A 17,431-nucleotide genomic window follows, 5' to 3' on the forward strand; every position below is an offset into this window, starting at 1 on the left:
TAATACTAATTATACAGATTAAATTTTATAAGGAATTTTTCTGCAACATGTTCAACTACGAATATGATGTTGCTATAAATCTAAATTTTGATATTTTGTCAGTCCTTCCTTAGAGCACCAGAGATAGTGCTAAAGAGTCTTGACAATCTTGGTGCCATTTACAGATCTCGAAGCAAATAATGTAAATAGTTATACTCTCTGTTGTGGTTGTAACTATAAAATTAGGTTATAATCTGATTATACATAATTGAACTTTACGGTTATCCTTAAATCCCAAGAAATAGATGTTTAACAATTCACTTAAATGAGCATGTCTAATGGCAGTCTTGAATTTATAACATTTGGGATTGGAGAAAGTCTAGAGATGATCTATTTAAGAACCGACAAAATACTAATCTTGTTACAATTTATGCAGATATTAAATCATTTATAATATCAATACATATTTTTATTTAACTCTCAAAGTAGAGTTGCAACCTTAAATTGTTTTTAATATTTTTAAAACACTTTAGCACTTGAGTGAAAACATGTGATTTGATAAATGTCAAAAGTATTATACAGCCAAAAGGTACAGTTGCATGCTGTCAGATAATTAAATGAAGCATGTTTGAATTCCATTTAGCTATTTGTTCTGGTATCCTCTGACCTGAGAAACAGATCTCTCAGAGCAGAATGGAGACAGACATATATATATTTAATAACAACACTCATTAAGGAGTTTTTAATTAAACATTCTATCAATTTCATGGAAAGGCTTGTGATTTTTAAAAAAATACTATTATTTAAAAAGTATAAATTATAATTCATTTCCTTTACCATTTTTTCCAAGCCCCTTGACAATTAGATCTTATGCACAAATCCCCATTCCCCCCCAAAATCTTTTTAAATATAATCTCATAATAAAGCTAAACATTAATGTTGAAAATAATGGCTGTAACTTAGATCACTGGCCCCCAACCTTTTGGGCATCAGGGACAGGTTCCACGGGGAAAGATTTTTCTATGGACCGGAGGGGGCGTGGTTTTGCATGCTGCCTGCATCTCATGGATGGGGCTTTGCTTGTTTGCGCAGCCCGGTTGCTGCCATGATACGGATGGTGCCGGTCCATGGACCGGGAGTTGGGGGACCCCTGACATAGATTAAGTAAATACATGGATTGCAGAATTTTATATTGTATTGTAAGATTTAGGACATCTTTTTGACCCGCAGAGTAATATTAAAACACACACTTTTTTAAAAGGAGAATATATATTGGTTCTTATCTTATCTAATAAAACCACTGTTGGAAATCAAATTAGCAGTCACATTTTTCTTCTCACTCTAATATACCAGCCAAAGAAGTCTACCAAAGGGTTAGGCTCCTGAGGGGGATTTCCCCCCCCCCTCCCCGTAATAAGAGCATTTATTTATTTTACATCACTGTGTTTGTCATTCTCTATTTTTCTGTGGCTATCTTTGTTCTTGGTCGTATCATGGTTTGTGTTCACTGAGGCTTTGCTAGAGCTGTCTCTCCAGTTCCAACGCTTCTCTTTCTTTCCACCTCCACATTTTTTTTCAAGATGAAATTATTTCTTAAGTGCTCTGTTCCTGCTTTGTAATGTAGCAAATAGTTAAAGCTTGAGCAAAAGCTCTGCTGGTTTTCTATTGGATGTTTGATGTGGCCTCATTGTTGAGAGAGAGAGTAGCCACACCTTTCTCTTTGGAAATCCAGTTCTGCATTCATCCCTCTGTTCTTTATACAATGGCAGGCTTATCAGCACAACCAAATTCCAAAACAAACTGTTGCTTATCAGTTTTTAGAGCTGTAGCTGATGTTTGTTTGATAAAAAGGTCCTTTCTGTACTTTCATGAGAATTCCCCTGTTGCGTCTCCCTTGAAACTGTTCATGACTCAATAGCCTTTCTATACAAAGTGAATTATGAGTTCACATAAATAAGATGTACTTAGTTGTTTTGTTCTCAGTTTACTTCACATACTGCCTGTATCAACTGAAATTGTACATTTAGTTTGTCTTCTTTGGCAGATTGTAATTCCCTGGACTCGCATTTCATGGAGTTTAAATGTAGTCCATTAAGAAAGCTTTGCAATAAATTCTTCAGCATTGTGCTCACTGTTGCTATGTGGACACATAGACAAAAGTTTTTGTTCGGCTATAATCTTACATCCTGTTATACAGATAGTGTCCTTGGTACATTGAGCTTTTAGGATAGAGTTAGATGTTTGCAGCCTAGATTTCCAGCATATTATTATGCACAAGCATTAATTGCCAATTTTTTTAATTTTTTAAAAAAATCTCGATATGATTGATGCCTGAGAGTGATTGTAAAATATTTCGATGATAAATTCCCGTTGATTTGCTGTCTCAAGTGTCTAATGGCAAGGAAACTACTTGTATGATGAAAACTGTTGAAAAGTCAAAATAGCCAGGTTAATAAAAATTTTAAAGCTTTAAAAGTTAAGTCCCACAGTCTGAATTTAGTTCAGAAAATATTGGCAACAGTAAATGGTCAAGATATTGTTTGGTTTGTGGTAGATGCCAGTTGCTGGTGAGTAATTGAGGTCCGGGCCCTTAATCTGTGTGATGCCTCGGGGCTTGATGCTGTTTGTTTAACATCTACATGGGGCTGCTGGGTGAGGATATCCATCCATCAGGTATCGTTAGTATGTTTATGGGATTAAGTTATATATCTTGATCTTGGACCACCCAAAAGATACTGTCTATCCCAAAGTTCTATCCCAGAATCCGGATGAGGAAGAATAGACTCAGGCTCAACCCTTGCACAGTTGAATGCTTCAGTCCTGGAATTTTTAGTTTTGGGTGGGGTAGCGTTTAGTCTTTAGTCTTGGATGGGATAGTATTGGTATGCAACTTGGAGGAGTTTCTGAATTCACAGGTCATCTGGTGTACCTGTTCTGCATTTCCTTAGCCAGTGGGCCTTCCAAATAGTTACTCATATCCTAATCTACCCATATATTTGGCTATTGCAGTGCATATTTATGAGGCTATCCTTGAAACTATGAGGTCAGTGATGGGCAATGTATAATATGCCCATGTAATACCATTGCTTTGTGATTGGCTGCTAGTTAGCTTTCAGGTACAATTAAAGGTTCTGACAAAAGATATATAATCGTGTTCAGGTAGATCTAATAATTGCCTCAGGAAGCAACTGTTTGCAGTTACAACTTTCCAACCAAAGTTTATGACAGCATTTATGACTGTCACAGCATCTATTTCAGTCATGTTTACCATTACAGATAATTAGTATGCATTGTCCTTTGCCTAATCCATTTTTTCTCCCTCCCCTCCCACAACTTGCAGAGCAGATTGTCTGAACAAATTATTTCTTGCTGAGTTGCTTGTCTCCACAGCATAATGCACCTCTAAAAAGTGCTAACCACAAGTTAACAAGCTCAATTCTGTGAACTAAATTGATGCTAGCTGGTAGTTGCTGCCGGTAACTGACAAGACTTGGATCTTTAGCTTTTGTTAGTCTTCTAAGGGATTTGGGATTCAGAGACTGAAGCATGCATGCTAGGCAAACAGATGGTGCCAGCACATTTCTTTTGATGTGTATTCCACATTGTGTGCCTGCTTATTCTCTTGTAATCCCTTCCTCTTCAATGAATGCAAATAGAAACATTAGTTTACTCCTTGCTAGTTATCCCAGCACAGGGTGAGCATTCCAAAGCATTACACATACTGACTGTGTCACTTAAAAACCAGGTTGCAAGTCCAAAATTGTATTTGCTAAAGGAGGACTTACCTGTATGACAAAGAGAGGTTTTTCTTCTCTCACAGTCTTAGAACTTGGAGCCATCCATTGAAATCAAAATTAAAGGAGCTATTTATTAATGCATAATTAAATTATGGAATTTGTTGCTATCAAAATGGTAATATTCTCCAATTGTAATGGTTTTAAAAAGATCTTTCAATCTCTGTTAATACTAATGGCTTTATATTATCCCAGGAACAGCATATGCTGAATGCCAATTGTTGTTTGGCAAAAGTAGAACAAGACTTACCATCCTTAGGTCCTATTTGTCAATTTTTTGGTTGGTGATGTACAGCATAATATTGTGGACTGAATTGGTTTTTGGCCTTCCCCAGCAGGCCTCTTATATGTTTATCTTTTGTAACCTTTTGGATTTTTATTAACCCTGTAATTCAGTATATTCTCCTTGGACAGATTTTAAATTTGTAAAGACTTAGAAAATAAATATTATGCTTGCATGCATATTTTGTCTCCCAGGCACTCAAGATGTCACATCGTTTGTAAAAATAAAAGAAATGAAAATGTTGCTGTATTTTGCTAACCTCAGTGCTTGTATACAGAAAACTAAGAGGGTTCCCTAAAGTTTTCATCCATGAGAAGTTTCACCATTTCAGCAGAAAAAAAATCCCTTTTCCCTTTCCCACAGCAAAGGGAGAGGTGAGGTGAGCAGAGTTGAGCAGAGATCTCACATCTGCTTTCTAATGAAGATAGTGCATCCCTCATACACTGGAGACTATTTCCTGAACCACATACAGCAGAAACACACAGGATTTAATTATATTGGGAGAAAGAATGTAGAAAGCCTCTGCTACCTCTAGGCAGGGCTCTCCAAACCATCTAAGTATCAATGGGTTTAAGTTTCTCCAATCGATAGATGTGTCCTAATGGGCTTATACCTTCCCATTTCACTGAGCTGGTTATTTCTAGAGCAGGACTCTCCAAACTTGGCAACTTTGACATGTGTAGACTTCAACTCCCAGAATTCCTCAGCCACTTATGCTGGCTGGGGAATCCTGGGAGTTGACATCCCCAAGTCTTAAAATTGCATAATCCCATTAGAACACATCAATCGATTATGACCACCATTGGAGAAACTTAAACCCATAGATACTTAGATGGTTTTAAATCTAGACAATATGAAAGGAAGAGCTTGACTGTTGGTACACTTCATATCCTTCCTGTTTATGGGTTATGAGGAACAGTATATTGGCTTGCAAAGTAGCCTCTAAAGTAGAGATTCTAGTTGCATAAAATAACATTAGCATGCTTAGGATAAAATGGGTTGATTGCACTTACAGCCTGCTGGTTAAAATGTGTGACAGCTGACTAGTATTCACCTTACTGCTAACTGCATAATGAAAGAAAAACAGATCCATCATCACCCATTCGTGAAATTAAGAGGAAATGTGAAATAGAACTGAATAAAGGCAGTCTGATTTCTAAAGTAAAGTGGACAAATAAAAGTAGCCCTCAACATACCACAACAATTGAGCCCAACATTTCTGTTGCAAAGTGAGACATTTGTTAAGTGAGTTTTGTCCCATTTTACGACGTTTCTTGCCACATTTAGTGAATCACTGCAGTTGTTAAGTTAGTAACATGATTGTTAAGTGAATCTGGCTTCCCCATTGACTTTGCTTCTCAGAAGGTCACAAAAGATTATCACATGGCCATGGGTTACTGCAGTGGTCATAGATGTAAAAATCAGTGATGTCACTTTTTTTCAGTGCCATTATAACTTTGAACTGTCACTAAATGAACTGTTGTAAGTCAAGAGCTACCTGTATACACAGGGAAGTGACAGTATAGATTTAATTATGAATGAAAAAGGCTAAAACGTATGTCAGAGAGTATGAATTGGTATTTTCTATGGTGGGTGTGTATAGAAAGGAATCAATAATTTGGTGATAGTTAATGAGATAATGGAGGAAACAGAGGTGACTGTTTTGGACAACAGTGCAACATTCTGAATAAATGTAATCCAAGGAAGCTGAATGAATGTGTAGGAATAAGGCAGAAAGACACACAAAAAAGATATTGGTCTGTTTGAAAACTCCAAAAATGACAATTTGGCAAATAACTGCTTAGAAGACCCTGTTTGTTTTGGATGTGTGATTTAATTATTTTATTTATAAATACAGGGAATGACTACAAATATAAAAGTATGACTGATACGATTTTTAATAATTAAAGAATTAAAAAATGTAAAAGGGCGATGAATTATTCTATTTATTTATTTTGGAAAAACAGACTTGAAATAAGACAAAAGTAGCAAAAGAAATAAGAATGCAAGGTCAGAAATTATGAGACAATGACAATAAGAGGAAAACTGAGAGAAATGCATTAAGAAAAAATGCAAATTGTAGTCAAAGGGAGCAAGGAATCAATCAAATTAAAAGAAGCAGAGAAAATGCAGAGAATTCTTGACGGGTAGTACAGTAAATTGTTTTAGAAATAGATGAGCTTTGAAACTGAAATGAGAGAATGCTGAAAGGAATATTTTAGAGATTTGTATAGGAATGATAATGATAGGTTGAAGAATAGAATTCAAGAACATTAGTATCTAGAACATAGGTGATAAATATTGTGAGAATCTTGAAAAATGGCAAGATTTCAGTTATAGATTATGTAGTTGGAGAAAAGTTAAAATATGGGTTGTTTCAACACATTTGTGTAGATTGCATCTGTACCTGAGCATTGGAAGAATGATGTTATTGCTTGCTTTTATAAATGAATGCAAAGTTAATAAGGGATTTGTTTTTTAAAATGTGGAAATGTTTGGCAAAATTCTGATTGAAAGGGTGTAAGACAATGAGCAAAATTTGGGAAATGAAATGTAGCTTTATGGCAAGTCACAGGTTGTGTCTGTGGGCAGAATTTTTTTTTCTCCTCAGCAGGTCATTAAGAAACTTGACCACGGGAATGTTGCAATGGTTGTAAATGTGGAAAACAATTATAAGTCACTTTTTCCAGTGAATGAACTGTTGCAAGTCAAAGACTACCTGTGTTGTGGTGTGTTACGAGGATTTAATATTCCCAAGTGAAGCCAAAATGACAGTGTTTCACTTTGCTATATTGAGAGAGTACCATGAACGGTTTATGAATGTTGTTAGGCTTCTTGGTAGGCTGTTCTGAAAACTGCTTCGAAAGGCATTTGTACTACTAAGCTAAGAAGCTGTATGAAAGAGTGACTACCAAGTATCAGAATGAAACTCTAATCTTGTGTTTCTTTTCACTCACCTGCGTTTTGTAGCAGACCAAAAGGACCTCTTTTTTGTGTGGCAAGGCTCGTTTCATTTTGTCCCTTGTTTGGGCAGTGGTACCACCTGTCTCATAGATGCGATGGAATAATTTGCAAGGCTAGGAAGTTTGAAGAAGGGTAATGAATGCTGTTAGTCTAAACTACTTTTAAGTATGCTTCCTTTTCTTATGTATTTAATTCCTTTGGCGTGTTATTTCTTCCTCCGCACATATCCCAAAAGACAATAGCATGAAGGCATGTGTGTTGGCTATGGAAAGTTTGGAGAGTCACAATGTTCCTCCCAACTTTCTTGAGAGGGAGCCAGTCAGCAACAGCAATAGCACTTAGATTTATATAGCACTTCACAGTGCTTTACAGCCCTCTCTTAGCGGTTTACAGAGACCGCAAATTGCCCCCAACAATCTGGGTCCTCATTTTACCAACCTCGGAAGGATGGAAGGTTGAGTCAACTTTGAGCTGGTCAGAATCGAACTCTGGCAGTGAGCAATGAGTTAGCCTGCAGTACTGCATTCTAACCACTGTGCCACGACGGCTCTTATCCAATTAGGTGATGTCTGAGCTACACCTTGCAAACATTGTGTAGTATTAAAGAATGTAAAATAGGCAACATTAAAACTGATGAGGCAACCCTAGGTTCCTGCTTACTTATATCATTGTAGTTGTGCATATGATTACATGCATATGATTACATTTATTGCATGTGTCACTGGGCTCATGTGTGCCATGTGAACAACAGCAATTCAATTATGTCCTCCTGCATTCAAGTAACATGCTACTTCAGACACCTTACATATTCTTGCTGCCATTCTAAAAATAACAAGCAAAGGAAAAGCTCTCACTTCCCATGTTGCAGAACTGAATATATTTATTCACTTAGCAGCAGTTTGGATGAAGGGTTTATTAAAACAGTTTTTCAATGCCGTTGGATCACATCCCCTGATCAGAGGTTTGTATCAAAACAAAAGGTGAGTTTCTTTTATTCTTCCTCTGTAGTTCTGCCTCAAGAATAAGCAAACAAAGTTTGGAAGCTCTCTTTACTCACCCATATTCTATTTGCTCCTGTTGTGTTTGATTATTCAAACATACACAGACTTAAATCGATTATTTTCCCTTCTCCTAGTACACCTAGAAGACTGTTTCCAATTCATTTATGAGCCTGAGAAATCAGAGTAGGATAGTTCTTATTAAAATCAAATTGATTATTTTCTTTTTTTTCTCTCTATCAGTTGAAGGTAATTCTTTTTTGTAACTATGCATAGATGAACCAAACACAGCTTTTGCTGCCTAATGTTATTTTTTCATTCTAGATGTTTTATGGAGAATCCAGATATTGGCCTGTATTTTTTTTTTAGTACTGTATAAATTTATTTTTCTAACCCAAACTGACTAATCCAAACAATTAAAAAACAGCAGAATAACCATTTAGTTTTTCAGGTATGGCTAGGAAAACGCACAACTGATTCCTAAAGGGAATCTACCCAAATGTTGGGAATATCAACTACTGTCATACAATCCACAGGGGTGGAGAGCCATTTCACAACGTTCAGAGCAAATATTTTTTCTCTTTCTAAAAGGATTTATGAATGTACAAATGTTCTTAAAGAAACAGCATTTTAAAACAATGAACTCAGCTCTTGGCAATAGGTGTGGGCATAACAAAACAAAACAAAACAAAAAAAATCAATCCTAGTTGTGAAAACGTTCCCAAAAAAATCAAGAGAGCAGTTTGACATTGATGAGAAAGAAAGAGCAACATGGTTACTATTAAGTTACAAAACTGATCAGAACCGAAAACACTCTTTTCACCATGCTTTCTTGGAAATACCCTTTCCTCCTGAGATCAAGCAGGCCCCTACCCTCGGGGTCATCCTGGAAGCTCTTAAAGAGTTGCCTTTCCCACAAGCCTTGAAGTGATGTATGGCCAGAGCCCAGGGAGTCTCCTCAGTTGTTATTCATATGTGTGTGTGTATATATGTGTGTTTGGTAAACTGGGAATGCTCTGTTTGACTGATTTTTATGCTTTTTGTCTTGATTCGTTTATTGCTGTTGTGAGCTGCCCAGGGCTATGTTACATATAAGGGCAGCTATACGTTTTTTTAAAAATAAGTTCTATATGAAATTGCACTGCGTCCCTCTTCTGAGATACTTCATTATGTTTTCCCTGGTATGTTTCAAAGTGGTGACTTTGCCTAGGAAACAGATGCAAGGGCTGAATTCAGATTCAGCTGTTTATGAATGTTCAGTTTGTTTGGGTATATATACCAAAATTAGAAACATAACACCAAATGAATTGGTAAGATTCATATTGAAGATTGTACACTTTGGACTGATGATGGAACCCTCAATGGAAACACTCCAGATAACATCTTTGAACATTTTAAACCCTATCAAGAGATGAGTCTGATGCAGTTTAGAAAAGTGCAGATTATTTTATATCATTGCAAGTCATGTTCACTAGCTAGATTCTGTTTTAAAAAATTATTGTAACTGTTTTGATATCTAGGAAATTATGCTGATATCTTTAAAAGAAAAAAAATGACAGCCACATGGTGTTTTTTTTTTCCTGTTCTAGATGTGAGCGACTAGAAGAACAGCTGAATGACCTGACTGAACTTCATCAGAATGAAATCCTCAACTTAAAACAGGAATTGGCCAGCATGGAGGAAAAAATAGCTTACCAGTCCTATGAACGAGCCAGAGATATCCAGGTTAGCAGTTGTTTGTATTTGCACTTCCTTTACATTATGTCTGTTGAGCATTTTTTCACAAACATTGCTCTATTTCAGTTTATATTTTAATCCTCATTAAAAGTAGAATTGAGATACTGTGTTTTAAATCCCGAATGATCTCAGTTTTGTGACCCTTAACTGGAACCGGAATCATTATACCATTGCAAAATTTATTCAAATCCTATTAAGAAATTCCTGGTAAAGAAAAGCTGGCAGGTTTACAATAAAAATCAATTCATTTCCATCTTTAAAGAGAATTATAATAAAGGTGGGTTGGGAGGCAGGTTTATACCATGGCAGACAGTATTTTTTATGGTATTGTTCCCAGGAAGGCTATATTTGCTATTAATTTTAATGAAATCATACAGCTGTAGAAATAAAAAAGAGTAACCAGTGTTATATGTCCATCTCTTCAGCAAGCAGCTTTTTCTTGTTACTTGTCCAAAGAAGGAACTTCTTGAAGATGAGTTTTTTTATCTGGGTATATAAAGTATTTAAAGTTTAAAAAATCTGGAACATTAAAGAACTGAGCTGCATGTTTACTCAGAAGATTGGTTTATCCCTTACAAGAAGGCTAATTCCATATGAGGCTGGTAAACCTTTGCACTGAGATAATCTCTGCCACATGGACCTATCCACCAGAGGATTTAGGGAATGGAGCTGATTTTCAAACCTGTGTAGAAAATCAAACTATGTTTGTCCCAAAGGTGCTGTTCAAAAGGCAACTGGATTTCCTTGGTTTTTCCTTGAAAATTTTTTGTGTCTCATCCAAGACACAACTTACTGCACCTGTGTATGGTTTGCCAATTGCACAGTGGCAGATAGGACAGTGCTCCAGAGGGTTAACATTGCCCAGAGGATCATTGGTTGCCCTCTCCCCTCTTTGGAAGAGCTTTATAGTTCCCGTTGCCTTAAGAAAGTTCAAAACATTCTTAAAGATCCATCTCATCCTGGGCATCTTTTTTTTTTTTTTTTAACTATTACCATCTGGCAGACGGTACAGGACAATAAAAACAAGGACAAATAGGCTGAAAAACAGCTTCTATCCCAGGGCAGTAACTATATTGAATTCTACTGTATAGTGCAATAATAATGCAGTATCAGGGGTTTTCAATTCAATTGTATAGAATGTGAAGGATGTGTGTTTTTGTTTTATTTTTATACTTTTCGTATATGTGATGTACACTGAAGATGGCATTTAATTTTGTTGTACAAAGTGCAATGACAATAAAGTAAACTAAATTAAGAAGCTTCTTCAGTTCTGAAGTTCAATTCAGTTCAGTTCCGAACTGAAGAAGCTTCTTGGATGAGAAGCAAAATGTTTTCAAGGGAAAAAAAACAACCAAGAAAGTCCAGTTGCCTTTTGAACAGCACCTGTGGGACAACCACGATCTGGATGATTGAGAATCTCCATAAATTATGTTTGGCCTCCTCCCAACTACGCTTCAAATATAAGAATACGCAAGAGCAGGAAAAACAATGGGGGAGACAGATTTAAGAAAAGATTAACGTAGCGGAGAAATTTAGCACTCCCATTTTTAATCATCCTGCCATTTGGCAGCTTTTTTGTGTGGGAATATAATGTCAAATGCAGCAGCATAGCTGCAGATATACTTTCGGTTGCACAGTCTACCTTTTTCTTAATTATGAATCTATATAGGCGGCTCACATGGGGAATAGTAGCGGACATCTTGAGGTTCACACTGATTGCAGATGATTCAGTAGTTTTTTTCACCACTTAAAACGTTCAAACCCCCATCCAGAAAAAGTGGGCCCTGCCCCAGTCCATTTTTAGAGAGTGAGTCCTGACATGCCTTTCAAATCTGATGTGGGTCTCAAAAGCTACAGAAGTTGTGCACTCCTGACCTAAAGGAATTTATTTACACCAGTGGCATCATTTTTGCTTCATCATAAATTATACTTAGATGTTATTACTACAACTGGAGCATTTACACCAAGAAAGGTCACAATGTCAGGTTTAAGATCTAATTGTCTGTGCGGAGGAAAATAAGCAGGTAAGTGAAATCAAGAGCAGCTATGCTAACCTGAAAGTCTTTTGATTCCTCGCTCCATATTGTTCACAACAGACGATTCTAACATGATACCATGAATTGTAAATTACTTTTATGTGGGATTTATTGCCATTCAAAACTCTACAATTTAATAGAGATTATGCCAGCTATATTACAGATTGGGCTACCAGATCTGGGCAGTAGAAATCCTGACAACTGCCAGATAATAGCAGAGAGGTACAGAAAACTAATATCTGTTGGTTGTCCCACTTTTTTGCAATCCAGTTCTGTAGGAACAAGCCTGAAGAGACCTTACTTTTGCTCCTGGATATGAAACCAAAGGAATTAGTCACATCCTGCAAAATGTGATTGCAGCTCCTGGAATCCCAAAGGCATTGTAGGGTGTGTTTAGTCTTTTATTTAGAAAATGTGCCAGGCTGCATTTCTGATTATTATCCTGTGAGCTTCTGGCACCTGATGTTTTGTTAGTGGACTGCTTGACACTTTACATTTATGCCTAGAGGTGTATTCTGTTTGGGTAAGAAAGATCCTAGTATATGGTATCATTGATCTCTCCTTCTCCTACCCTCCCTTTTGAGATGACTAAGCAGTTTTCTTGTGCTCAACAGGAGGCTCTGGAAGCCTGCCAGACCAGAATCTCCAAGATGGAACTGCAGCAGCAACAGCAGCAAGTTGTCCAGTTGGAGGGCCTTGAAAATGCCACTGCCAGAAACCTTCTGGGCAAACTAATAAACATCCTTTTAGCGGTGATGGCTGTCCTGTTGGTGTTTGTCTCCACCGTGGCCAACTGCGTGGTCCCCCTGATGAAGACTCGCAGCAGGACGTTCAGCACTTTCTTTGCCATGGTCTTCATTGCCTTTCTGTTTAAGCACTGGGACGCCATTACTAGCTACTTGGAACGCTTCTTTTCACCCCCCAGATGATGACAAGAACAGGCCGTTGCCTCGCCCACTCGAGCTGGATGTGGCAAGGAAGGGCATCAAACCTAGTCGGCAGTTCCTTCCTCCACTGAAGGCGTAACATGTCCGAGTGTGAATTTGTTTACAGTTAAAATAATATTTTCTCTCTGAGACATATTGGCAATAGTGAGGGTTTTTTTTAGAATTTATTAAAGAACACTTTTTTTTGTCAAAAAACTTTTTATGTAGCATGGTTCTCTTTGGATGCAAATCTTAATATTCTGTATGTGTACAGAGATAAAACACAAATCTGGAGCACACCAATGGGCAAATTAAATTATGGCTCAACTACTGTACTAAATCTGGTCGGAAGAGGAAAAGACAATTACATAAATTCTAACCAAGATAATCCGGTGCATAGCGATACTCCGATTATCCTACAATGCTACTGTGAAACCTGACCACCTTCTCTGTCTGAATGTATAGCTTCAGGATGGCTTTCTCTAGTGAAAGACCAACGCAATACATGGAACTTTCTGGATCTCTTCCTGGGTTTGCCTCTTCTGCTGTTAAAACTTTCTGGCTAGATATATGAAGTGGATTAGTTCTGCTGTGTACAGTTCCTGCACAGTTGTACTACAGTATTTTGAAGTAGCCCTTTGAATATTTTAAGCAAAAGCCCTTGGTTGCACTTTGACTGTTTTTTAATGTATATATAGTCACAGATTTAAAAATCCAAATGGCATACTTGAAGAGTGTAATACTCAAACTCTCAGTGCTTCCTTATTGTTTCTAATAGAATTTTTTATTCTTATTGGGGATTGTTTTTGAACTTAATAGTTGAGAGCATCATCTCTCTTTTGCTCTCTTTTGCTCTCTTTGAATAAAGAAGTGACGTTCTTAAATGAAGAAGTGTGTGAATAAGTACGAGCTACCTTGTTCTGATACGATTTGAAAGGTTGCAAATAATGTTTAATGTATCTCAAGTGCAAACCTGCTCAAATGTGATCCGTTTCCTCCTTAACTTCCAGACCTCGCATTAAGAAAACAGAGGATCTGATCCCTCCTACCAGTTCATAGTGCGCTTTTGCTTTGTTTGGAAGTGTATGGGGAAACTGGAAATCTTGTCCCTGGTCTTGTTGTGTCTAGACCAGTTATTTTAAAGAGAATAAAGAAATCCTGGTTTGTTTTAAGAAAAATGAACAGGATATTTTGAAAGCATGAGTGAGTGAGCTGTTCTGAGAAGAAAAATAGGGAGTCTTAATATCAATAATAAATAGGACTTAAACTTTTAAGTTTAGGCTCTTCCATGCCAAAGTTGGAGTGGTAGCTAGGATAGACTACAGTCGGTCAGCTTCAGATCTATCGTAAAGTTACCTAAAGAAGGCATAAATGCTTAAGGAAGCATCAAGTCATAAGGCCAATCCTTTAAATAGTACCTGAGTTAACGTGTTATTCAAATATGCCCTTGGGAACTGAAACCAAAGCTGTACTACTAACAAACTTAACAGTGTTCACGCTGTTGGTACTTTTTTATATTTAGAGTCAGCCTGTTCAACCTCATTGTGTTCCCATATAGGACATCATGAAACCTCTTGCATTAGTAAGATTTGGTGGCAGCTGAGCATTGTCAAGAAGTAGGGAAGCAAAAGAGCAAGTGAACTGTATTTCACACACACACCCACATACACACACACTCACACACACACGTTACTCAATGCATGCTCGAAGCAGGTTCTTCCTGTTTCAAAGCATGTAAAACAAGAACTTGAGCAAATTGCATAGGTAAGTGTTCAAAACAGAAGTTGCCCTTGCAAGACATATCTTTAGAAAAGCAGTGGCATGAGCTGCGTGTACCTCTACTTTCACTGCTTTTTCAAAAATGGTAAACGGCCTAGAAGTATATAAATCTTCATTCTGTTAGTAAGTCTTCAGCCATGGTGTCATGTTTTCCCAAAACTTCTTTAACGCTGGCCAACAAGTTTTATATTTGTGAAATTCAGAATTAAAATTCTTAATTCTAGCTCTTTACACTTTGAAACAGTTAAGTATTCTTTCACATTGCCGGAATATAATTATTTAATTCTAACTTAACCAGTGTTTTATCTAAGAGCCCTAACAATCCCAAAATAACCTACATAATGTGGAATTTCATACAGAAGTTCTTACTTGTTAGGTTTTATTATTTAAATTTTAAGTGGAACTTGGCCTTCTGACTGTCAGCAAAGAACGCTTATATACAAAACCTATATAGAGAAACTTCCTTTTGCTTTAGAATTAAATTGTGATTCAAGAGGTCTAGCATATCATTTTCGGAATCACAGTTCTTTATACAATCAGATCCCTAATGCTAACATGAACCTCAGATTGGTACTGGGGGAAAAATCCACTTGTTCCCCTAAGGAATTTGTCAATTTGAAGAGATTCTGGCTAACAACTAAGCAGTCTGTTGTCCTAGCCCTATAGATGTAGATTGTTAATATTTGTTTCTATTAACATTTTCCTGTTATTTCAAATTTTTATTGAATTCATGATCACTGCTCCTAAACATCTCATTACCCCTCCAGTTCTCTGCATGCTCTTAATGGTAAACTAAATTACTTAAATGGGCACGATCTGGTCACAACATGAAATGCTTGAGGTGATTCCTAGGGCCACCTTTGTGAAGTACAGAATTTTCTGCAGATAAACTTAGCACAGCATATGAACAAATATGACCTAGATGAGTATTCATTATTCAATATTCACTGAAGTCTGTTAGTGAATACTTCATTGCTTTTCCTTGTAAACATTTATGATTTCTGAATGTGTATTATTAGATAAATGCTATAACAGCTAGCATCTGTTTACCAGCAAAAAAGAAAAATATGGTAGAGCCCTAATCTTCAGAATTTTCCCCAAAAGTTGTTTTGGTTTATGATTAAAGCAGGCTTTCAATGCATTCTAAAGGTTTCTGTTCATATTTTATGAGATTGCATCCAATCTGTTGAATATTCTAAGATGACTCTTTTCATTTTGCCTTTTTTTGCTAACAAATTCATTCATTCATTCTCACTGCATCAAATTAGTTAACAAATGTTAATTGTTTTTAAAAAATGCGACTATAGCTTTAAACTCTTAATTCCCTTTGCAAGCATTTTTGGAGTATTTGTTACAGATAGCGTTTGCCAGTAAGTGAGTATGTGCGTGTAGCATTATTACTGATGTGGCCCTCCTCAGTTATGTATTTGATTTTCCACTTTAGATCAGGTGATATGTAACATATAAATAACATATCAGATGGTCACAAAAAGAAACGGATGTAGCAGATTGTATTGATGGGAACAACTAGCCTAGCATATTTTCAATGGTTTGTAACATATCTAACCTTGATGGTTTTTTAAAAAAAAACTGAAGATACTATGTTCAAACATTGTTCCTCCAACCATAAACGATATATACACAGAGTACGATCTCTGTATGAACTCTGTGATAATATCAAGCGTGTTCACAATTACTAGTTTCTAATTTGTTTATTCTGCATCAGTGGGCCCCAAACAATTCCCTTTGGTCGGGGTATGTTGTAGGTTAGAGGGCTGGCCAAAAGGCATTGCTGCCTTTCAGTTCTTTGGATGGACTTTCCAAAATTTAAAGCGCAAGCAGTGGGAACCAAGTTGTCCAATGAGGGGCAACTGTCAAATTCTTTAGCAGTTTGGAGAAATTCCGAATGTGGCAAAAGAGTTGTATGTGTGTGTGTGTGTCTGTGTTGTGTAGGCCAGGTGACATTGTGCATTAGTAGGCAACTGACACAACTGTAAGTGTAGTTTTTTAAAAAAAGCATAAAATGAAAACTCACTTGCATGGGATGACGAGTATGGCAGTGACACTGTAGTTTGTAGAATTTTTAAGCTGCTAACTGTTGAGAAGGATTGACATTTGTCTTGTCTGGTAGTCACGGGGTTTGTCCGTGACTCATGCTGTATATAAAATTCAATAAAACCTCAGATATTCATTGTTGTGTGACTTAGTTGTTATGTGAGAAGCAGTACACACCAAAGGAAATAATTAATGGTAAAATAAGATTTAAGCCACTTAACATCCTGAGGACAAGAAATTGCAAGAACGTAGGTCAGCATTCTAGTGGGTGACTTCTATCGAAACACAGGCATATGCAATTTTCTCCATGCTATATGATCACAGGTTAAAATAGCATACAGAAAGTCCGACTGTCAGTCTTTGTAACTCAGTCTCCCTACACGAGTCTTTCCAAGGTCATAGGCAGAGAAGGGGTTTTTTTCTAAATTGGCTCCATAAGGTCACTTCACACTGGAAATGCAAGCCATCAAAATTGAGAATATCTGTAAAATGAGCTCTGTAGCCCTCTTCAGCGATGGGTTTCAAACTTTTGCCTTGAAAGAATTCTACGCTGATCTGTCCTATCAAAGATCACCTGATGTTGGGTCGATAGAACAGTTGTGTATGTGGAGATACGGTGAAATCTCTTGATCCTCCTCTAAAACCTCTTCCGGCGGCTGCACAAGGTTTCTTTGAAAACACATTTTTCAAAAAAAAAATTGGCTTAAAATGTTCCAAGAGGTTTCAGGAATTCATCATCTATTTAGCAGGCAATACGCTGCCTTTTTACAATAAAATAACCGCCTAGACTGGTGAAGACATGCAGAGAAGCAATGTTTTACCAATCCTGACTGGGAATAAAATGGACAGCTGTATCCAGTTCAGCCTGATCATTTAAACT

General features: G+C 36.9%; 1 protein-coding gene across 9 annotated transcripts in view; it reads left to right on the forward strand.

The window, feature by feature from the left end:
* The window catches only part of TMCC1 (transmembrane and coiled-coil domain family 1), a 111,573-nt gene extending 94,886 nt beyond the window's left edge, over nt 1-16,687 (forward strand). For all 9 annotated transcript variants that reach the window (XM_034431585.3, XM_034431586.3, XM_087887887.1 and 6 more), the window contains 2 exons: nt 9,608-9,743; nt 12,406-16,687. In XM_034431585.3, coding sequence (XP_034287476.1) covers nt 9,608-9,743; nt 12,406-12,720 — 451 coding nt within the window. In that variant the 3' untranslated portion in view covers nt 12,721-16,687. The remainder of the gene's footprint in view (nt 1-9,607; nt 9,744-12,405) is intronic.
* The last annotated feature ends 744 nt before the right edge of the window (nt 16,688-17,431 follow it).

This window comes from Pantherophis guttatus, chromosome 2 (genome assembly GCF_059756535.1).
Source record: "Pantherophis guttatus breed Tessera chromosome 2, ASM5975653v1, whole genome shotgun sequence".
NCBI lineage: Eukaryota > Metazoa > Chordata > Lepidosauria > Squamata > Colubridae > Pantherophis > Pantherophis guttatus.